Here is a 24,012-nt window from a genome sequence, read left to right on the forward strand (position 1 = left end):
TCATGAGGGTTGCTGATATCGTGTACATTTCTCATATATAGCTATCAATTAACTTAAGAATGAATTCTCTTCAAGCTAAGGGGACTGATATAGGGCAAGTCAATGAAGGGCCATAATTACACAAGTTCAGGCGTAGGGATCTCAATTGGAAAAAATCCAGCCTAAATGTGCACTCTAGCTTCCGATAGCCGTAACTTTGTGAATAATTATGTATTGCATGTGTATATATGATATATGGTTGGAAAGATTTTAACGAGCCTTATATTATGACCAACACCCAAGGTTAGTTGGCCTCAAAATAATTTTACAAAATTTAATAATTTTAGGGGTAATTAGAGTTTTAAGTTAAAGCTTACTAGTAAGTTTTGTTTTTCTCGTTTTGGATTTTAAGAGTTCGAAAGTGATTCAGAGTCTTTGTATTAGTCATTTAAAGGTTGTTTACAAGTTTTGGTAAGGTTAAATGACATTTTATTATTTTTAGTATTTTTTACTATTTTAGAAATGTGCTTTTATTTCTAATAAAATTAGGGTATATGGTTTATTTATCTTATATAAGTATATGAAATATGTTGTAAACAACTTACTTTTATTAATAATATTACTTTTATTTATCATTTTTAAATATTTATCTTATGAGTTCAATGGCTATTTTTGAGAAAAAAATGTGGTGGTATCTTCTCTTTTCTCTATGTATCTATTACATTATCCACCCACTCTCTTAAGACATAATCTACGATTGAGTTGTATTGAGTGGATCAAAGTAGGTAGTAGTCCCCAAAACTAGACTAGGTTCATAATAAGATGTTTGCTCTATAGATGCATACACATTATTTAATATAATATTATTTAAAGTTTAATATTATGTTTAGAGTTTTATAAGCATGATATTTAATGCATGCACATTATTTAAAGTTCATCGTTGTGTTTAAAGTTTTACAAGCACCAATGACTTAGCATTCTTTTAATGAAGTTTACAACTCAATCTAAATTGGATACATGATTTTTCATAAATTGTAATTTTACTATCAGATATTTTCACATTAATGTAATCAACTCATTGATTGTAATCAACCTATGTAATAGACTATTAGATAATGTTTGATTGTAATCAACTTATCTAATAGTCTATTTCATTGTGCTAATGATAGTTTGTGCCCTCGTTATCGGTACCAGGCCTAGATAAAGAGGGTTGTGTCAAGTTGGCAGTTGGCGTCAAACTTACGCCATAACTCCCATTATACCTGACCCCGATTAATTAAGATAAAACTTATATGATAATGATGATGATAATGGAGATGATAATGATGTTTTCATACTAATATATTGATTTCTCTTTTTGTAAAGTTTCCAAATGGATACAAGAAGTAACAATAGTTGTTTATGAAAAATTTACAAAAGCTTTTATAGTTTCTTACGAATGTGCCTCTTTCGCCTCTTAGCTACTGGACCTATACCTGAACACATTACTTTTATTATAGATGGGAACCGAAGATTTTTCTGCAAGAAGTAAAACTTAAAATTAGGTGTTAGTCATATATTTGGATATTTGTCTCTCATGTCCATGCTTGAGCATTGTTGTGATTTAGGCATACAGTATATAACAGTATATGCTTTCAGCATTGACAATTTCAATAAAAAACAAGACGAAGTCGAGAGCTTTATGGATCTAATGCTAGAGAAGACTGAAGAGATGCTTAAGGAAGATAGTATTATTTACAAGTACAACATCAAGGTTAAGTTCATTGGGAATTTAAATCTCTTAAATAAGTTAGTGAGGATAGTAGTCGATAGGGTAATGGCAGCTACAAGTGGTAATACTAAAAGAATATTCTCAATTTGTGTTGCATACACCTGCACTGATGAAATTGTTCACGCTGTTCAAGAATCATGTCAAGAAAAATGGGCTAAAATTCAACAAGAAAATTTAGAGGGTGTTGATTCCGAAGTGAGTATAATAACAGTGACAGATTTGGAGAGGCACATGTATATGGCTGGATGTCCTGATCCTGATATATTGATCAGAACTTCTGGTGAGACTCGCTTGAGTAATTTCCTTCTTTGGCAGACTACTTTTTGTTACTTGTTTACTCCTAATGCTCTTTGGCCAGAGATTTCTCTCAAGCACTTGGTGTGGGAAATATTGAAATATCAATGTGTCCGGCCTTATTTAGAAAAGAAGAAAAATGATGGTGAATTCTCTAAATAATTTGTATGCCAAATAATAATTGTTTGTGTATTTATTTTATCTCGTATTCCTAAATATACTCACTAGAATTGTAATGATGTATGTAATGAGGTTATTGTTTATGTATGAGAGCTTGAAATTAGATGTTAATTTATTGATATTATTAATGAGTTTTATTAGTTAAAAAGATATGTTTTCAAAATATTGAGTGAATCATACTGACAGTTGGAGTGTACTAACAAGCTAACAATATATATATATATATATATATATATATATATATATATATATATATATATATATATATATATATATATATATATATATATATATATATATATATATAATATTGACGGCTACAATTGTATTAGAGGAAAAAATAAAAAAGTGAAAAACTTGTTGTGTTTGCTCTTTTCTTTACAAAGCTAACAATATGGTCTTTCCTGTTGAAATCTGCATAGAAATTTTATTCTTAAAAATATATATATTTTTTACTTTTGCTCATGTAGGGTGTGTAACTAATGTGCAAGTACTATATACACTTATATAATATAATGTTCTAGTGGGAATGTTACTCTTAGCTTAGGAAGCAGTAACCTTAGTGATTAATGTATCTGGTTTGTTATCAATGCTTCATTTATTGTGGTCACTCCTATCTATAGGCTTTGGGATTGTTGGATGGATTATGATTAATTTTTTAATATTCTCATGATTTATGAGATGGTTATAATCACTGTCGTGAAAATTGTGTATTGTTATTCATGGAAAAGTATATTACTGATGGGACACTATTATTTGCTTTGAAGTTCCACTATATAGTTGACAATGTCTAGTATTCTTCATTTTATTCTTCTTCACTTATGCACTTGAGATATCCTTAGTGTACTTTGGAACCATCAGACCAACATTGGATGCTATTAAAGGCGGGCTAGAAGACTTTTCTTGCGTGCCATAAGAATTACTTCAGTCCTATACTGAAGATCTAATTATCATGAACACTATTGATATATTAATTGAAGCTGTAATTTAACTTATGCTTTGGAGTGAAGTGATCCTTGAAATAAAATATTGAACAATTAAATCAGTCATCTAGGTAGAGCCCAGAAAACCATTGAAGCTTAATCTACTATTAAAAGAATACTTACATGAGATGAGAGTCGATCTACATTGAGGTTTGGTGACATTTTATTTTTGAAAAAAATGCCCATTTCAATGAAGAATTGGTAAGGTTTTTTTAAGAAATTTTCATTTCTTAAAAATGGGTAATTTAGATTTTTGAGACCATGGTAATGTTTTGATGGGATTTAAATAAGCTTTTGATTGATTATGTGGATGGGAAGCCATGGAAAATCTACTATCGTAACATTTTGCCATTGTGGAACTCATGCTGACGACCATTAATTATTTTGCAACAATCTTTTCTTAGAGTGCTTCAAATTCTCCACATTATGGTTTTGGCACGCATGACACCGATGGATCTAAATTGATGATCTTGAAATTTCTAAATTTTCACGTCTTTTCTCCTGTTGGGATTACATATGTTTGGAAGCACCAAACCATTTACAAAACTTTTAACAATTAGTTTACTAATAAGTAGGTTAAACACCTTATGTTTCTTTCTTTTAATTTATTTTTTTAAACTCTTAAGAGATCTCTGCCATCAACTACCAATGACTGTGATTGGAAAAATTTTATTCCCCTTCTCAATTTTAACTTTTGATGCACCATAACATACAAACACGTTGGGTGCAGGTCATCTTAAATAATTTGCATTAAATTTTATGGACTGGCCATGACCTCCCTGCCACTCATCAATAGGAAAGAATTCATCTTCACTTCAGAAATTTAAGGTTGATTTTCTTCACTCATATAAGCAATACCAATCTCATTCTCTTCTTTGAATAGATATAATTGTTGTCCTCGCCTTTATGGGTAGAATTAATATCATAATGCCATGGTCACCCTAATATCATATGGTATGCTTTCATAGTGATCACATCACAGACAACTTTATCTTTATAATGTTTACTGATCGAAAACAAACTAAACATCAGTCATTTACCATGATTTCACCTACCTTCCTAATCTAGTTGATGGCGTATGGAGAATGGTACTTTCCATCTTCAACTGCAGCTTGTCGACACTAGCCTTGGATACTATATCTTATTGTCACATCCATTTATTACTACATCACAGATATTTTGGTTGATTATACATGTAGTCTTGAAGATATCATATCATTGTGAGTTCCCATCCTACTTTCGAGTATACATCATGAAGAGAAGCATTCCTTGATCTTCATTAGTTTGCTTATTTTCCTCGTCCTGGGGATGTTTGCCCATTTCCTCTTTAAAATCTAATTGATTGATCCCCACTTATCTTCCTTGAGTTAGTGGTTAGGTTAACTATTTTCTTTTGAGGATAATGGTTGGATCGATGCCTAGGTTTACCATACTTGTAACCTTTATCCAACTGAAAGGAAGCATATGGGTTTTGTGATGCATTTCTAGTATTGGATGCCCCTCCCTATTGTTTGGCTTATTCATTTCATGAATCTTAGATCATTGTAGTGAAAGGTCAAGAACGTCATCTGATAGAAATTTTTCCTTGGGCCTGCATCACATCCTATGATCATTTGACATCGATGTATTTCTTTATTGCTCGAGTTCTTGCAACAAGCCCCTCTAGTTGCATCTCCACTTTGGTCGCCAATTTGATAGCTTTGTTAAGGGTTTATATGGGTTGCATCATCACCCGATCTTGTACTATCATTTGTAATCCACATGTGAACCTTGCTACTTGTTGCTACTCAATATCTATCAAATTTTTATGTGAGAATAAGTGACATAATTTTTCCTCATACGTTCTCACCTCATGACTTCCTTGATGGCAATTATTATAATCTTCTAGTAAGAATTCTACTCATATCAACTTCTTCATTGACAACTAAGTTTGTATCGGTGCCTTCAATTACCACACCCGTGAGAGTTGGAGTTATTCCCACCATGCTGATGCTCTAGCTTTAAGCTTGTTACCTACATGCTTTACTTTTTTCTCTTCAAAAATCTTCATGTAATCAAAAAATCTTTCTACCTCCCTAAGCTAGTTGAGGAAGTCCTCGATTTGAAGTTGACCATTGAAGAAAGGGAGATCTATTTTAAGTCGATAGTCCTGATCTTTTCTAGTGACTCATTGCCCTCCTTGTTATAAGATGATCTCATCCATCTCCTCATTACTAGGATCATCACTATTATATTGGGGTCTAAGATATGGTACATGCCTTGGATCTGTTGGACAACGAATTGGTTAATCACAAGTCCCTTTGATAATCGCAGGTTGTTTGTTGCCTTGGATCTGAAAACGATCCATGGACTCAACCAACCAAGTAATCGCGCGTCATATGCATCTCCTACATGCGTTGTTAGTTTTCCTATTAGAAGGCCTCAAACTTTATTTCAAATAGTGTTAGATTCCTTGGAATATCACCGGTAGGATTGTTGCTACCTAATCCACTATTTAACACCCCCCCAAGAAAAGACCCTATTCTAATACTAAATAATAAAGCAAGTGTGTAAATGAAAGAGAAGATAACTGTATTCTTCTCGAAACTCATCATTGAACATACAATTAAGTAGAAATATCTAAAATAAAAAATTATAATTGATAGTATTGAAAATAAAGTGTTGCTTACAATGTATTTGATATACTTATATATAAGCAAAAGAAGCCCTAGATTTCTAATTTGGCTTGAAATAAGATATTTTTTTCAAAATAATAAAATTACCAAAACTCATAAATAATTTCAGTAAAACTTGTAAACTATTGATCATAACTGAACTCCTAAAACTTTAAAAATAGTACAAAAAAAAAAAAAAAAAGGTAAGAAGTTCCTAAAACTAATAAGTTTTAACATAAAATCCTATTTGAAACTGCGAGTTTGGATTGTCCAGGAGAGTCATATGTGATCAGAACTTGCCAATGACGGTTGATGAAAACTTACCACATCATTTCACCACCCACTATTGGGTAGCATTGATTTGCGAATAGCAGTTACACATAAAGCTTTTCTTTCAAGCGTAAAAAGAGCATTACTGATTGGAGTGGACCTGGTTGGTGTATTTACGTGGCAAAGTTTTGTGAGCCCCGCCATCACATATATCTTATATCCACACCATTCATCCAATTTTCGAGATATTTTATGGCATAATCTCAAAATTGAGGCCGATCCAAAGCTCAAGTGGACCACAACATAGAAAGCAGCGGGAATTGAATGCCTGCCACTGAAAACTTATTAGGGCCGTAAAAGTTCTTGCGCAAAGGATACTGGTTGGGGCCCACTACAATGTATGTGAGAAATCCATTCCGTCCATTAGTTTTGCAAGCTCAATTTAGGAAGTTCTACAAAAAAATTGACTTGGATAAATTTTATTTTTTATTTTTTAAAACCTCAACTAAGTTACACCAGAGGAAAATTGGAGAAAGAAATTCCTACCGTTAGTACCTTCTTGGGCTCTACTTGATGTTCATATGTTATCCAAACCGTTTACAAGGTATTTCCCAGTGGGATGAAGTGAAAATACCAAAAGATAGACTGATACAAAACTTTTATGGCCATAAGAATGCTTCAATGCTGCTCACCGAATTCCTACAGTTTCCACCTTGTGTGGCCCACTTGAATGTTTAATACATCTCATTTTTAGTCACATCTCCTAAAATAAGCTCAAAAATGGATGGACGAGGCTGATTTCTCACAAACATCGCAGTGGCCCCACACACAATCCTTTCACAGGAAATCACATACACACACATGCGGTCCAAATCATTGGACCGCATATATGTGTGTGTGTGGAAAATAGTTATATGCATCCAAAAAAAGTAAACGGATCCAAATCTAAGGTGGACCACACCTAAGGAAACAGGGAAGCGGATTGGCTGGTGTACCGCACACCTGCAACCTAGCAGGAGTGGGTACGCGAAGACGAGCGCTGACGCTCCTCGAGCTCCGAGTTATACGAACGGTCCAGAGGAGATCAAAGTTATATGGCCCCACAATGATGTATTTATCATATCTACACCGTTCATACATTCGGCGAGATCATTTTAGATCTTTATGCCAAAAATGAGTAACTTCCAAGACTCAAGTGGACCACACCACTTGGACAATGATTCTCACCGTTAAAACATTTGTAGGGCCCACGGTAATGTTTACTTTCCATCGAATTTGTTTATAAGGTCACACTAGGACAGAGAAAAAACAAATATCATATTAATCCAATTTCAATGGCAAGCATTCAATCCCCACTGCTTTTTATTATGTAGTCCACTTGATTTTTGGATCTATCTTATTTTTCGACTCAAGCCTTATGACTAGCTCACCAAGTGGATGGACGGTTTGGATATAACTCATACTTCTTGATGGGACCCATAGAACTCGATAACGTTAACACATCATTCACATCTGTGTGTGTGGTTAGGGGTGCACATTGAACCATTGGATCCGTTTAACCAGACCGAAACCGTTGGATCGGTCCGGTTTCCTCCCTTGATATGCAATTCTCTTTGCCATGGCATATTAGAATTTTAACTAAGGTGAAAATTTATCCCACGTGGTTTATGCATAAATATGTTGGGATATAACCGTAACTCTGCTGCCAGACACGCAAACCGGGTGTGCACCGGCGAATTAGGTGTTACCCTTACCTTAGGGGCAACCTTGATGATATGTTGTATATCCACGCCGTCCATCCATTTTACAGCCCCTTTTAATGCATCCAAAAAAGTAAACGGATCCAAATCTAAGGTGGCCGGACCGATCTCATGGGATTAGGTGGGATGGAATGGTTTTTAAGGTAATGATGGTGGTGTCAGTGTTTGTCTGTTGATCCCATGGGTTTGGGATAGCCCATGGGATATCCAGCAGGGTGTTTGGATGGTCACAAATGGATGGGTTTGCATCTCTACTTCTCATGGTGTGCCCCACTCATTGCTTTATAGCTACCTCAAAACAACTTTGTGGCTGAATGTAGGCAGGTGAAAATGATGGAGGGAGTAGATATCTCATTGATATCTTGGTGGGCCCTACACAGCGGTGAAAACCTATATCTCGGGATTGGCAGAATCCAGGCGCTGTTTACGAGGGTGTGGTGGAATGGTTTTATCCCGCTGTCCCAAACAGAAAAGGGAATGAGATGTAAACAGTATAACCCTCGTAAAACGTCTTTATCCCACATCCAGCGCTGGCCAAACGCCCTTAGCTTCAGCGCCCCCCTGCCGCCCTGCATCCATCTCGCCCCTGCAAAAAAAAAAAAACCTCGCGAAGGTGAAACCCCCCTCCGTCCCTCTGCCCTCCCTCTCTCTCTCTCTCTCACCCTCCCTCAGTCCCTCTCTCTCTCTCTCTCTCTCTCTCTCTCCCCCCCCCCCCCCTCTCGCCGTCCCAAACACCGGCAGCCGTGTGGCGCCCTCCCTTGACGGTCAGACCCCTCTCTTTGCAGATCTCAAAAGGGTTTTGTTCTGTTTTGGGAAAATCTCAAATGGGTTTTGCTTATTTTCTGATACTTTTGCTAATGGTTAACTCGCTGATGCACGGTTCAGATAGCACTGTTGATCCCCAATTGTGGGAATGGTCAAATTATCGAAGGAATCAGATGGCTGAAAACATATCAGATGGGTTGTCGCTGACAGAGGAGACGGTGGGTGATGCGAGGTTCATGGAAGCAGTTGCTAGAGATGGATGCTGCAAGGGGAAATGACAGATCTGGTGATGGACAGGTGGGAAGATGCAAATGCAGGAAGAATGGTAGTAGATGGGTTTTATAGCCAGCCCCAGCGAAGATGATTGTGTCACAGTCAAAATGGTTTTTCTTGCACAAAATAGAGATGAAGCTTATGGCTTTAGATCCAGATGGGATATAGGCCTCCAGATGTTGATGCTGATACAGTGAGTTGTAGCAAGGCATGAGCCCAAATTCGACATTTCAGATATAAGATGTGGTGTAGCTGATGGAGAGGCTGCAATTCTGGCAGGTGAACATGGCTGGTATGCATATCTTGATTTTAATTTTTTATTTTTATTTTTTATGGCTTTACTGAATTCATTTTTACTAGTGTCAATTGGATGGATGGGATTGATCGCTAATGTAATACTTGTAACACTTGCCCATTCAGATTTAGTGCAGGGCCTCACAACTAATTGGAATCCAACTGGGTTGGAATTTTTAAAGGCCAGAACTGTGGAACCGATCGGGAACGGAACTATTTTTAATGGTCCGGTTCCGTTTGGGTTCTAAAGTGCTAACGGTCCAATTCCGGTTTCAAAAACGGTAGAACCGTGGGAAACGGTTTGGTTCCGGTTTCACCCCAGAACCGGGTGCACCCCTACGTTTGGTACACCAGCAAATCCGGTTACAGGAAACAGTGGTGGTTGTACGCTCACCATTAAATGCTTCCCAGGGCCTATAAGTAAACAGAACCGTTTATTTGCCATCCAACCCGTTGATAACGTCAAACAGATCCGAGTGAAGAAAAAAAATACAAATATCAACTAAAATTGGGTAGCCTACAAAAAAATTTTAATGGCCATTCACCACTGAAGATAAGGTCCACCATCTAGACGGTCATGATCGAGGTGCTTACGTGCTCCGCCCTAAGTGCATGAGTACAGATTTTCATAGTCTTCAAGCGTATCGAATAACTACAAGTCTGATGTGAGTCAGAATATTCTCTCCCGCATGTGCGACACGTGGCATACCCGGAGTTGGTTAAAGGCATCGTGTACTTACGGTCGGTTTAGCGTAGTGGCCGAGCCCCGAAAAGAAGCAGCGATTTGATAATCTGGCGGAGTACGATACTTCGTATACGTCCATACATGTTTTGTACACGTGGAATGTATTACATTAAAATAAACTGACAAAATAGTGGGAACAGACGCAGATGCTACACATCGAAGAAATCAGGGACTACTATCTCAGATTAATGGATATTTGGATGTTGAATATGAACCGTTGGTAATGACTGTTTTCATCATCCAAGGGATGTCCATTAATCAGATAGTTATAATATTTTTTCAGTTTATTACATAGTTATGTCCCATATAAAATTTGATATGGACGGTATGCTTTGAGTTATAGATGTTCCATGTATGCAAGTTCCATGTGCATGCGTATTAACAACATGCTCCACCAGAGTATCAAAGAAGCCAGAGTTTGTAACGTTTGTCCCATTTTCAGACAAGGGGTAAAATGGTCTTTTATTCATGCATTTGTGGCTCCGTTTTGTGGACAAAGCTGTCCTTTTGAGTTGTTGCTGTAGAGAAGACTTTATATAGAAAGGCTGGGGGTAAATTAGTCATTTGCTCAGCTGATTATTTCAATGGTCTAATAAGCTGAATCTCTTTCTCTCGAACATTGATTAGATTCCGGTGGTAATTAAGCCTCACAGCTTACGTGGGCCACCCACGAAACATATGGACGGTCAGAAAAAGAGGTCTCCAGTGCAACTGGTTGGACCACAAACTACGGTAATTCCAGCAGGAACTACCAACCAATTAATTGCATGCAACATCTGATCATTCCAATAGGTTGGCCCCATCATAAGGATCACCTAATGCATATGTCAGCCGTCTCTACTCATCAGGTGATCCACACCATAAAAACAATTTCTAGCCATTGATAAATAGCAAAATACCAGTATGGTCGATTTGTAGGTGGAAGATCAAGGCATCAATGCCACCAGATCGAAACACGTGTTCCGAACTGACACGTGTTGGCCTGTGGATTATCACTCCCATGGGATAACAAACCTCCTGATGGACCAAACTACCCTTTAATATGGTTATTTCCATCTTAAAATTGGCTGTGGATATTTATCTGACGGTTAAAAATGAACAGTATTCAATGGTCCTATTTCAACAGACAAATGCCGACGGATCAGAGGTTAGGATTCTTGGACCCATCTGATTTTCAAATCGTGACTTATTGAAAATGAGTTCCACAATTTAGTCGGTTTATTTTGAGTTTATGCCACGTGTACAGTTATGAATGCCTATATATCAAGTGTCATATTCTGCCTAGGGCTGTACATCGAGCCGTGTCGAGTCAAGGTGGCCAAGCTTGGCTTGATTTGTCCGTTTTCTCCTAAGTTCGAACTCGAGCTCGCCATTGGAGCTTGGCATGTTTTCCAAAAATTTCAAGTCGAGCTTAAGATAAGCTAGTGAATCTGAGTAGAGGCGAGCTTACCTCGAGTCGAGTTGAGTCTGATCCCAACCCGACTCAACTCGCACTCGACTCAACCCAACAACCCGACCCAATCGACACCCGACTTAACCTAGCCACCCGACCCAATTGACCAAATCTATACCAACTCAAATCCCAAATCAAATATTCAATTAATAATATATATATATATATAATATATTAATTTTTTATTTTTAAATACAATATATTATATATAATATAATATATATTCGAGTCGAGTCGAGTTCAAGTCAAGTTGAGTCAAGATCTACTATGATTGAACTCGGCTTGTTTTCAAAACGAGCTAAGTTATTTGAAGCTTGGCCCGCCTCGAGTCATCGTTTGAGCCGATTCAAGTTAAGCTAGATCGAGCTAAGTCGTGCAAGCTTATCTAGCTAGGTTGGATCGTGCACAACCCTAATTCTGCCAGAGTATAAAATGGCTAGCAGAATGGGCTGGACATGGGCTAGAACAGACTCATGTATTCAGCCCATGGGTTGGGCTCGGACAAGTCCTGGCCCGGACCAATCTCGGCAAGTCATGATTTGTTTTGTATAATTGACCCCGTGATTCAGTGATCAAGACCGTTGATCTTGTAGTTCTTAAAATTCTTCTCATCGAATAATCCCGAGTCTTCCAATGGTGGCCTGTGAAGAGAGAATTATCAAATGAATAAAGCAACGGTCCATGTTCGCTCTTCCGATCTAAGAATAATTCCTGAGGCATGGTCCATGAATGGTAAACTCATCAGATCAACGGTCAGATACACGGATTTAAAGCCCGGATTCTGATAAGTGAGAGAGAGGACTACTATTTCGAGTACCACACCGGACTACCATTCTTTTCCCACAAAATGACTAAATTGCCCTTCACAGGACAAACACGGGCAAATACGTCTTTAAGACTTATAAGAAAAACCACGTAGCTTTTTGAGAGAGAGGGAGAGCGAGCGAGATGGAGTCGGGTCGGTTAGAGAGCGAAGAACAGAGGCAGGAGGGAGAGAGCGGTGGCATTCCTGTGAATAAGAAGAAAATGGAGGTCTTGGTTGCTATCGACGAGAGCGAAGGGAGCTTCTACGCTCTCAAGTGGGTCCTCGACCGTCTATTCCCTTCATCATCACCGTCCGATCAGCAGGCCCAAGAAAGACCGACCCTCATTCTCCTTCACGTCCAACAGCCTTTCCAGCACTACATCTTTCCAGCCGGACCTGGTACTCCCATAACTACACATGGTCCTCTTCTTACAGTGCTCCTCGTTTGTGCAAGTTTATCTGGACCGTCCAGTAGGTCTATCCCACATTTCATGGCCCACCCATTCACCACGGAAAATTTAGACGGTCAGATGTTGCTGTCCATTCAAAAGTTGGCCTTATTTCTATAGCCGTCTATGTCGTCGGCCGATGAATGAGATGGTTAGGGTCATGTGATCAAAGAGATTCTTTAGAATCATCAGCAGTCCATGATCATACACACCCAATATATGGTCTGTTCATCAATCAATCCGGACCGTCCAATAGGTTTAGCCCACATTTTATGGCCTACCCACATGATCAGATGTTCATGTCCATTCAAAAGTTGGCCTTATTTCTATAGCTGTCTATTTTGCTGGCCCATGGATGAGATGGTTAAGAGTTAGAACCATCAGCAGTCCATGATCGTATACACCCAATATATGGTCTGTCCGATCAATCAATCTGGACCGTCCAGTAGGTCTATCTCACGTTTTATGGCCCACGCACCACGAAATTTTCACACGATCAGACGTTCCTGTCCATTCAAAAGTTGGCCTTATTTCTATAACCGTCTATTTTTCTGGCCCATGGATGAGATGGTTGGGGTCATCTGATCAAAGAGATTCTTTGGAACCATCAACAGTCCATGATGTTACACTCCCAATATGTGATCCGTCCAAACAATCAATCTGGACCGTCCAATATCCACATTTTAAGACCCACCCACCACGCAAAATTCTGACGATCAGATGTTAATGTTGGCCACGGAATAGATGACAACGAGAAGAATGCAGGAAAACCTCCACATTCAAGTGGTCGGGGCCACATGATGATTAGAGCTGTACACGAGTCAAGCTGAGCCGAGTATCGCCCTACTCGTACTCGGCTCTTAATGCCTTAAGTTCTACTCGTACTCGGCTCTACTCGGCAATGGAGCATGGAAACCCTGCTCATGCTCTACTCGCCCGAGTACGAGTTGAGTACGAGCAGAAATTGAGTCGAGTCGAGTAGCCAAGTCCAACTCAGGCAATCCTTGGATCTACTTGATACGAAAAAGAGACAATTGAGAAGAGTACTAGCACACTATTCTACAACCAGATCAAAAAGGTCATGCTATTCATGGATGAAATCTTTCAATCTTTGTATTTTTTTGGGATGGTCCATCTACACTGTAATCAACAAACCAACGGTCTAGATTGTTGTAATTAGGTCTCACTAGTCAGAAGTGAGAACTCGTGTGTACTTTGGAAAGATGCAGTGCACACGTATCATTTGACGCTTATGCAATTCCATTTCCAGCCACCCTTCCTTCCATGGTGGACCTTTTAAATGTATGGTTGCAGTTCAAAACTGTAACAGCACACGTGGCAAACATGTAACCAAATCCATCAAAACCGTTCAAATAGTGGGCCATGTCATAGATGGGACATCCCAAATATCATAAAGAATAAACAAATCCAAGATCGAATGAACGGTTAGGTGGTTCTAGAAGTTGGACCATAGGCTCCACCACCTGTTCAATTAAAAATCACACTTTCAAGGGTAACGACACTAAATATCAAGTGGGGCCCACTTTATGAACGGTTTTAGATTGGGATAAATATTGCAAAATGTATAATTAATATACGCTTGAGAACGGATATTCATACTCCTGAAGAGTATTAATGTTTTCTAACGTCATTATTGTGGCCGTCTCGTCTCTATCTGACTTTGAAACGCTCGTACATTTCCTTTCACGTCTCCCTACCTCTCTCCAGTCTCCACCCGACAAGACAATGTAAGTACATTTCTCAGGTCCACTCAACAAGGCCTTACGAGTCGAGTACATGAGTTGAGTATGAGTCGAGTACCGAGTCGAGTAACTCTCAACTCGTACTCTACTCGTAATCAAAATGAGTTTCAAAAACCCACTCGTACTCGGCTCAAACTCATGACGAGTCGAGTCGAGTCAAGTAATTCCGAGTCGAGCGAGTCGAGTAACCGAGCATACTCTTCTCGTGTACAGCTCTAATGATGATATCCCTAGTAGGAGTGTACATCGAGCTGAACTAGCCTCAACTCGACTCAGCTTGAACACTCAACTCGAACTTGGCTCGGCTCAGTCCTTGAGTCTGTCTGGCCAGCTTGGCTCGATTCGGTCAGTAGCTTGAGCCAAGCTCGCCATTGAACCATTTTCACAAACACTTGAACTGCAACTTTAAAAATCCACTGTTTTACAAACAAAGACAATGATTTTACGTGTGTTTGATAAAATACCTTCTAAATAACATAAAAACCAAAAAAATAAAAATGTATTTGTTTAATGTACATACCTTGCTTGCCACTAACCAAACCTTCCGTGCAACCAGCCACATTTCGTTGGGTCATTTTATCAAACAGTTGGTGAGCTATCAAACAGTTGGTGAGCAACATCAATGGCAAAGTAATCGAGTCACCAAACAGGTTTGATCTGAGTTCGATTCGAGCTGGAGTCAAGCTGAATTCGATCCGAGTCAAGTCAAGCTGGGGCTGCTCGAACTCATTTTTGAGCTTAAAAAATCAGCTCAACTCAGCTCGAACTCAACTTCGAATCAAGTCGAATTGAGCTTTTTCGAGTCAAGTCGAGCGAGCTAACCAAGCCGGTTCGTGTACACCCCTAATCCCCGGTGCCTGACTCTTAGGCACCCACTGTGATGGAAGTATTTTATCCACTCCGTCTATCTGTTTTGCCAGCTCATTTTAGGTCAGAGACCAAAAAATTAATCATATTGAAAGCTCAAGTGGACCACACCACGAGAAACAGTGGGGATTCAACGCCTACTCTGAAAACTTCTTGGGGGCCACGGAAGTTTTGGATCAATCTGATATTTGTGTTTTCCCTTCATCCATGTATGTGTGACCTTATGAACAAGTTGGATGGAAAATAAACATCATCCTAGGCCTAGGAAGTTTTCAACGGTGGACATCACTCCTCACTTTTTCTGGTGGTGTGGTCCATTTGAGCTTTGGATCTGTCTCAATTTTGGGCTCATGCCCTAAAATGAGCTGTCAAAACAGATGGACGGCGTGGATAAAACACTTACATCAAGGTGGGGCATCCCATCTTCACGGTAGGACACATTTGGATGGTTTGGATGCCGTAGTAATAACACGTGAAACCCCACCACTTGACTTGGATTGCGGGGCGTTTTACATTATTTTAAACGGTGTGATCCGTCGTATGATTGGATTGACCTGAGTTTTGAGATCATCCGGGTGAGCAGCAGCTTTTGGACGGACAGGATATCATACACAAACCATGTGGGTCCCACAAGAGTTCTAACCAGTTGAGCTGCTCCAACATCTTTGGTAATCGAAGTATAGAACTTTCCATCGTTATGAGAAGGCCTCAAGTCCAACCACCACATGGTTCACCAAACCGACAACTTCCAATCCATTAAGTAAATGCGACATCCAAACCGTCCAATAGGTTGGCCCCACCATGCAGATCATTTAATGCAAAGATCCACCCCATTAACTGATCAGGTGATCCACTCCATAGAGAGAGAGAAAATCTAGCCTTTGATAAGTAGCAAAAAACAAGTGTGGACCACTGAATCTGGCTTTTTTTTTCCCTATTGGATGGATTGGATGTCCTCATTGGTTAGGCCTGGTTCTTTGGACCGTATATTTAGATCGTGGGCCCACCTGAATGAACGTCCTGGATCAAGCACAATTACCCCACTGGAGGGCTCAATCAACATATTTACACGTACACCTCTACATTCATACACGTGCATGCATGGTTTGTCTGACCTTCGGTTTGGATTTTGTAACACAGCTGTGTATGCAACATCTACTGTGGTCGAGTCGGTTAGGAAAGCACAGGAACAGAACTCTTCACTACTACTGGCTCGTGCATTGGAAGCCTGCCAAGGAAGGATGGTAAGCTCTAAACTCCTCTTTTCATGTGAATCACTTGTAAGATTTCTATTAAGTGGGCCACACATGATCAATGGTTTGGATGATTTGAAAGTTGGATATTTAGATTGTGCAACTGCTGGGCCCCACTATAGTTGTGATTGATTCAAATATGTAATGAGGCTGTGTGCATTATGTATCATGGTTTTTGGATTTTCAGTTAAGATAGATGATTAGAAATTCAGAGATGGTCCACATTCAATGGGCAAAACTTATATTTGGACCTCTAGATTTAATGATTTTTTGTCTATATCCCATCATGCCAAGTGATGCAATAGAATGGGGAACTTAAATGACACTTGACACAATAGCATTTTTTAAATGGGGGCGACTTCATGCAGTAGATGCATAGATAGAAGAGGAGATCACCATCTTCTTTTCAAAATAGTTTCTGAATTTATCTTTGTTGCCTCGTGGACGAAAGATGTAAGTCTTTGGATAAAAGTCGTTGGGTATTTTAATGCAGACCTGGGCTATACTATGCCTATCGAAGCTACTGAGAATATTAAGTTAGTCGTAGCCTCCAAAGGGTACAAGGACTTCGATCTGACTCAAGGAAATGTAAGTATAGAATTCCAGAACACCCTGATCCATAACTCAACTGGTAGATTGAGTGGAGATATTTGGTTTCAACACTTGAGGTCTTGGTATCGATCCCCAGTGGGGGTGGCTAACAGTGCATGTACTGACAATAAGTATAGAATTCCAGATTTATGTCCAATTAAGTCAAGACATGGTAAAAGGACTCCATAACAAATTTTAAATAGGAAAGTAAATGAAGAAATATTGGTAAGAACCAATGACTTCTTTAACAATACTAATATCCAAAAGAAAACAGAAGAAATGGTAAAAAGCTCATCTAATCTATGGGAATTGAAATAAGCAATCTCAAAAGTTAAACAACAGAAAGAACTAAACTTTGTCCATACTAATCCTCAAACTGGAAACATAACACTCCTGTTTAAACCAGCCAAATACATATCTAACATAGATCAAAAAGAAGAATTTAAAAAGTTGCCAATCAGATTCATGGAATCTATGATATCCTGCCACTTAGAAAAAGGAGAGACCAGCACATTTCGAAACAAGCCAACATCATATGACGACAGGTTCAATGTTTTAACAGGAACTTCGAATGAACAAGATCACATAGGATTAACATGCCTTGTACTATCGAAAATAATAAAACCTTAGAAGAGTTAGAAAAAGACTTCGAAACAAAAACTAAACCTATAGGAAATGATAGCTTTCTAAAACCATAGCTAGAATAGTTATGGCTGAAACCGTAGTCTCATACCAAGCAGGACCAAGCACTCAAACTAACCTTATAGACCAAGTCCGAAACGATAATAGGTGAGAACAAGACCTTAGAAGAACCAGACAAGCATATATACCAATATATGAACAAATAAAAGAAAGACTAGAATAGTTATGGCTGAAACCATAGTCTCATACCAAGCAGGACCAAGCACTCAAACTAACCTTATAGACCAAGTTGTTGTCCGAAACAAAAGTAGGTGAGAACAAGATCTTAGAAGAACCAGACAAGCATATATACCAATATATGAACAAATAAAAGCAAGACCTAGATTTTTTAAAGACCTGCCTACAGAAAGTCAAGCATTTCAAGGTAAAAAGAAAATGGTCAAAATTTGGTTTTCAATTTCTAAGTTATAAGCAGCAAGTTTTGCTTTTGCTGCAAGGATCCACTAGATAAAATGATATGATGTAAAATATTAAATGAGAATAGGTAAAGTTGAATTTCTGATGTGGCATGGTTTGAAATTCCAGCAAGCCCAATGCATATGTCCGGAGAATTTTTAAAAATAAGATTTAATAAGAGATGTGATGATATTAAGATGCTATTTAAGAGGACTAGGCTACCATGAATTTATGATATGACAGGATCCAAAATTCCGACAAGTCATTGAGCATACATTCAATGGCAATCTGGAGAAGCATGGATGTTGAGAATGAAAGTAATGATACGATTGATGAAGTATGAATGTCAGTGATGATGGCATGATCTTTGACATACACTTGAATGTGGCTTGGATGAAGTAAGTGTATTATGGTTTGGAAGAGTTGACCTAAGTGGAATTAGGAAGCTAAGAGATAGTTAGAGGATGCTAGAGGAGGTTGAAGAAGATGAGGGCTTGAGAACTCAAGCACCCACTCTCTCTCTCTCTCTCTCTCTCTCTCTCTTGGTGGGAGTAGCTTAGTTGTTGGTTGATGTGAAATGAAGAGAGGAGGGGGGTATTTATAGCCCATCGGAATGATTTTTTGATAATTCTAAGGATTATGAAAGGTAAATAATGATGTTTAACTCTTGTTTTGAATCTTCTAAAAGACTTTGAGTAGAATTAGACATCTTTACCATTTCTTATAAGTTTACTATTTTATAAAATATTATTATTTTGAGAAAGTTACAAATTTATGAGTTATATAAGCCATATTAAAAGAGACTTTTTATTATTATTGTCAATAATAATTATTTCTTTTAGAAATTTTTTATCTTATGGATTAAAAGTTTTTAGTGGATTCAAAGTTTATTATGCAAGAAGAAGATGGCGTATCTTCTCCTCTCCCCTTTTCACCACGCCACACATTTGTTGGAAATGCATTTAAATGTATGTAAATGGGTAATGACTAATTACCAATGTAATTCCTACACTTTTTTTATGTTGACAATGACCACTTACTTTTTTTACACTAAAATCAAGAAGGATACAAATTTCATGTGGGGCCACTATGATATATGTGGCTTATCCACGCTATCCATCCATTCGCGGGATAATTTTAGGGCATGAACCCAAAATTGAGGTAGATTCAAAGCTCAAGTGGACCGCGCTACACGAAACAGTGGGTTGAACGCTGATTGTTAAAAACCTTTCACGACCACAATTTGCTACAGTGTGGGCCACTTAAGCTTTGGATCTACCTCTTTTTTGGGACTGTGACCTAAAATGCTCAAGTAAAATAATTGGACGGCTCAGATATGTCACATACATCACAATGGACCCAGCATATTTAAATAAGCCTCTTATGCCAAAGTTTCAATGTGAAAATACCCATTGGCTATGAAACCGACATAAATAGCGAGTTATTTACTGGTATTTATATCATAATCATATTGTTACACTTAACTAGTAATATTTCTATATACAATTTTTATAGAAATAATTTAATTGAAGAGTGATAGAGATTATCATTCTATTGAGTGTTATTAATAATTACTTTGTTACTGTTAATCATTGTTATGGTTGTAGTTGTTGTTATTGTTGGTTCTTTGAATCTTTGATTTCAAATTTTCAATATTCTTCTGGAATTAAAAGTATAAAGTGATACATTCAAATAATTATAATTAGCTATATATCTATATATGAGATTTTAAAAAGTCTTCAGGCTAGCACATGACAATACAACTGGATCCTGACCGTTGATGCAGATCGAGATCGAAACCCTGATTCTGGACGGTGATCCCAAGGACATGATTTGTCAGGCCGCGGAGCAGCATCATGTTGATCTTGTCGTTGTAGGAAGCCGTGGCCTTGGCAAGATCAAGAGGTAATTTCCATGCGTTTTGATTTATTTTTCAACGGATAGGATCAGTCAAGTCTGTGGTATGACTGATTGAGAGAGCAGGGCTCTGGGTCCCTCATCAGGTGGGACCCACTTTGTATGTGTTGCTGCCAGAAATCAAGGTCCTGTCATCAGCTGGACCATGTGCCTGCATTGAATGTAGATCGTTGATCAGTTCCTTTTGACCGTCCGTATTTTCATGTGTGTTAAGTCCCATGTGATGACTAGACCAACGGCCGGATTTTTGGGCCACAACACATGCATTATGGGGCCTACATGATGAATGGTCCTGATCTTGATCAGGCCCACCATATGGATGATCGTGTAAGAGTTCTTCCTGGGCCCAAGAATCACAATGGGTCCACTCATCAAGATGGACCGTTGGCAATCTTTTTAAAACCATCCATTGTTAGGATATCTGCTCCCCACTAGATGAAATAAACGGCTATGATGCTTCACACGTGTCCCGAGTGGCCACATGTGTGGACTTTGAGAAAAGCCCAATCTCCTAATACTGAATTGTTTCTCTTGCTGGTTGCAGGGCATTTCTGGGCAGCGTCAGTGACTATTGTGCGCATCATGCGAAATGCCCCATCCTCATAGTTAAACCCCCCAAGTGAGGCATACCATCCACGTGTGCCATCACATGCTAGATCTGTAGATAGGTGTGGCATCCAAGCCGTTCATCAGGTAGGTCTAACTAGGTAGATGCACATGCCCAAAAATCAGGCTGGCCTGCTCATCAGGTGGGCTCCAATGTTGGAAACATGTAGACGGCTTAGAAAACTTCAGTCAGTTTTCCTCCATGGTGGGGACACCCTGATGGATGGATTGGATGTGGTCAGATTCCTGGGCCAGGACATGTACATGGTGGGGACACCCTGATGGATGGACTGGATGTGCTGCCTATGTGGCATGCTGGAACACGTGGTGGTGTGTACATGGTCTGCCTTATAGACTTGTGTGAAAGTTCATGGACTGTGTGTGATGTATATGCGTTGGAGAAACAGTTTTATTTATTTACTTATATCAGTTAAGACTTATTTTCTTAAGTAAAGGTGGGCCTATTTCTGATGGACGGCCCTAATACTCACAAGTATTAAATGGTCAAAGATTTGAATGTTACCACCTAATATTGTTTTTTTTTTTTTCCCTCCATCCACGGCAAGTTCCATCCTATAAAAGGTTTGAATCATTGATAGATATGACAATGTCTTTTAACAATATAAAGTGGGTGGATGGGAACCACTTACAAGTGTCTTTAAAACATCCATCCTCTTTTGTATAAGAGGTGGCCCACTTGATGAATGGACTTGGCCATCACTTCACTCACGATGTCCTCAAGGATAACCCATTACTTCACCAAATTCTCGAGGAACAACCATGCCAACTCCTCTAATGTGCAATCCGTAGCTCTTCTATGCTGTAGTTAGCTAGTTTTTTCACTCTGTGTTTTGTGCTGTCGCTACAGTGTCTTCGAACTCGCCATGCTGAACGAGCTTCCCTACTCAAGGATCGAGTCATCGTGTCATGCCAATCTAGCAATTTGTGCTGTAGTTCACCCCATTTAGGTATATAGAGCCAATCTTGGTGACTAAGGGCGGGATTAGGAGGGATAGGATGGATTTTAAGGTAATGATGGTGGTGTGAGTGGATTGGTTTAAGATCCATGGGATTGCTATATCCCGGGACAAGTTCATTGGGTCTGTTTGGCATGCCCGGCATATCCTAGGATTTTACCTTCCAATCCGTCCAACCAAGGGATGGGATGGATTTTAAGGTAATGATGGTGATGTCAGTGGATTGTTTTAAGATCCATGGGATTGCTTATATCCCGGGACAAGTTCATTGGGTTTGTTTGGCACGCCAGCATATCTCGGGATTTTACCTTCCAATCCGTCCAACCAAGGGATGGGATGGATTTGAAGGTAATGATGGTGATGTCAGTGGATTGTTTTAAGATCCATGGGATTGCTTATATCCCGGGACAAGTTCATCAGGTCTGTTTGGCTCGTCATGCATATCCTGGGATATCGCGATCCCATCCCTCCTAATACCGTGGGATCGGTCCGGCCAAACAGGATCTAAGAGGTCATCCTACACCTGGAATGTCTTTCCCTCCTTAGCAATCTCTATCAAGCTCTTCACCATTGAGTCATGCCCCAACCCTACCTCAATAGAGTTGAGCAAATGAGGCCAACTCTGCCTTCCTACTTAGGGCATCTACCAACCAGTTGGTCCTCTTGGGCTGGTGCCTCAGCATGTTGAACTCTGCCAAAAAAATCCTACCATTGTGCTTGCCTTGTGCTCAACTTCTTTGGAGACTGAAATAAAAACCACTGTAAATCTGTAATCCTTTGAGTTGATTCACAGTTGTTACTTAGGGCATTAGCCACCTTGTTAGCCATCCGAGGCCGGTAGTCCACCATGTTGAACTCCGCCAATAAGTCTCACTAGCACGCTTTCTTCGGGCTCAACTTCTTCTGAGACTCGAAGCAACTCATGGCCACTAGTCCGTTGTCACCACAAATCTAGATCCCAAAAGATGGTATCTGCAAGTTCTGAAGCAATACACCATAACCGTAATATCCTTCTGTTATACAATGTAGCACTGGAGCTGGGCAGGTTCGGGTCACCCAGTAACTCAACTCAAGTCGACCCGAAATCCGACTCGTATATATTAAAAAATAATAATCCCATATTTGACATTTCAGATCTGAGATGCTGTGTAGCTGATGGAGAGGCTGCAATTCCGGCAGGTGCACCTAGGTTCCGAGTTATGATTTCAGCCTGCGGATACCCGCTGCACCCGACCCGACTCGGTGCTGACTCGACCTGACTTGGTACCTATGACCGGGTCAGACTTGATCCAGATTAGACTCGACCTGACTTGGTACCTATGACCGGGTTAGACTTGATCCAGATTAGTCCAGGCCAGACCCAGAATCGGATCGGGTTAGGTCTGCAGGACTCAGTAACAAGTAGGGTCGAGTTGGGTCAGCCCTAACTCAATCCGAGTCAGCTCGATGCCAAGCTCTATGTAGCACTGCTCAATATCGCTGAGCTTCCTGCTCTCATAAGCAATGTAGTGCCCCTCTTACATGATTACTCCCTCAATGGCAAAGTTAGATACATCCAACCGCACTTGGAATGGCTTAGTTTGATGGGGCTAGACTTACTAAGATAGAAGGGACTGTCCAAGAGCGAAGCAAGCTGGGATGATGTCAACACTCCATGGCAGTTTGAAGGCCACATATAGAGGTTTATTAAAGAAGGTTTAACGAGAGCATTAAAACAGTAGGTGGGGCAGGACCTAACCAATTTTTGCCTTCTTTGTAAATTAAGATTTGTGTAGAGATTCCTAGAACTGGGTAGAGTTGTGTATAGATTCCTACAACTAGGGCTAGAAATCTCTAGGAGCATTTTGCGCTAGACTTTTGTTGATTCCACTAATTCGAAAAAATTCAGCTACCCTGGCTCAGGCCCCTAATTTAAATGCATGAGGCTCAAGCAAATCTCCAACTGGCTCATTTGCCCTAGCTAGATGGGGTCCAGAATCATTCTTAAATGGGAAGGGAGTTGATACTCTGGCAAAGTACAACGCTTGATGCACAAACTCACTATTGCTCAGTTATTCCCAATATGAGAATGGCAACCTCTCTTTTATTGTTTGTGGAGATGAGCCCACAACATGTCCCACCTATCTGATGCTCAGAAAATCAAATGAGTGTAAATTTTTGGCTAATGATACATCTAAACCAGGACCCATGATTAGGGCAGTTTCATTTGAGTTACCTGTATGACAGGTATGCAATTTCTGAGCATTTTATAAGTACCTGCAAATC

General features: G+C 39.4%; 2 protein-coding genes across 3 annotated transcripts; both read left to right on the forward strand.

Moving 5' to 3' along the window:
* Window positions 1–1,349: 1,349 nt before the first annotated feature.
* Window positions 1,350–2,268, forward strand: LOC131250151 (dehydrodolichyl diphosphate synthase CPT3-like). The gene has a single exon (XM_058250770.1). The coding sequence runs from the start codon at window positions 1,556–1,558 to the stop codon at window positions 2,204–2,206; it is 651 nt and encodes a 216-aa protein (XP_058106753.1). The 5' UTR covers window positions 1,350–1,555; the 3' UTR covers window positions 2,207–2,268.
* Window positions 2,269–12,347: 10,079 nt separating this feature from the next.
* LOC131249169 (universal stress protein A-like protein) lies at window positions 12,348–21,190 on the forward strand. Of its 2 annotated transcripts, none has more exons than XM_058249778.1 (4): window positions 12,348–12,625; window positions 16,446–16,552; window positions 20,037–20,152; window positions 20,709–21,190. In XM_058249778.1, the coding sequence occupies exons 1-4, from the start codon at window positions 12,370–12,372 to the stop codon at window positions 20,785–20,787; spliced, it is 558 nt and encodes a 185-aa protein (XP_058105761.1). In that variant the 5' UTR covers window positions 12,348–12,369; the 3' UTR covers window positions 20,788–21,190. The 2 variants fall into 2 exon arrangements, with proteins under 2 accessions (XP_058105761.1, XP_058105760.1); XM_058249777.1 differs by having other exon boundaries at window positions 16,446–16,549; window positions 20,034–20,152.
* Window positions 21,191–24,012: the final 2,822 nt, after the last annotated feature.

This window comes from Magnolia sinica, chromosome 6, assembly GCF_029962835.1.
Source record: "Magnolia sinica isolate HGM2019 chromosome 6, MsV1, whole genome shotgun sequence".
Taxonomy (NCBI): Eukaryota; Viridiplantae; Streptophyta; class Magnoliopsida; order Magnoliales; family Magnoliaceae; genus Magnolia; species Magnolia sinica.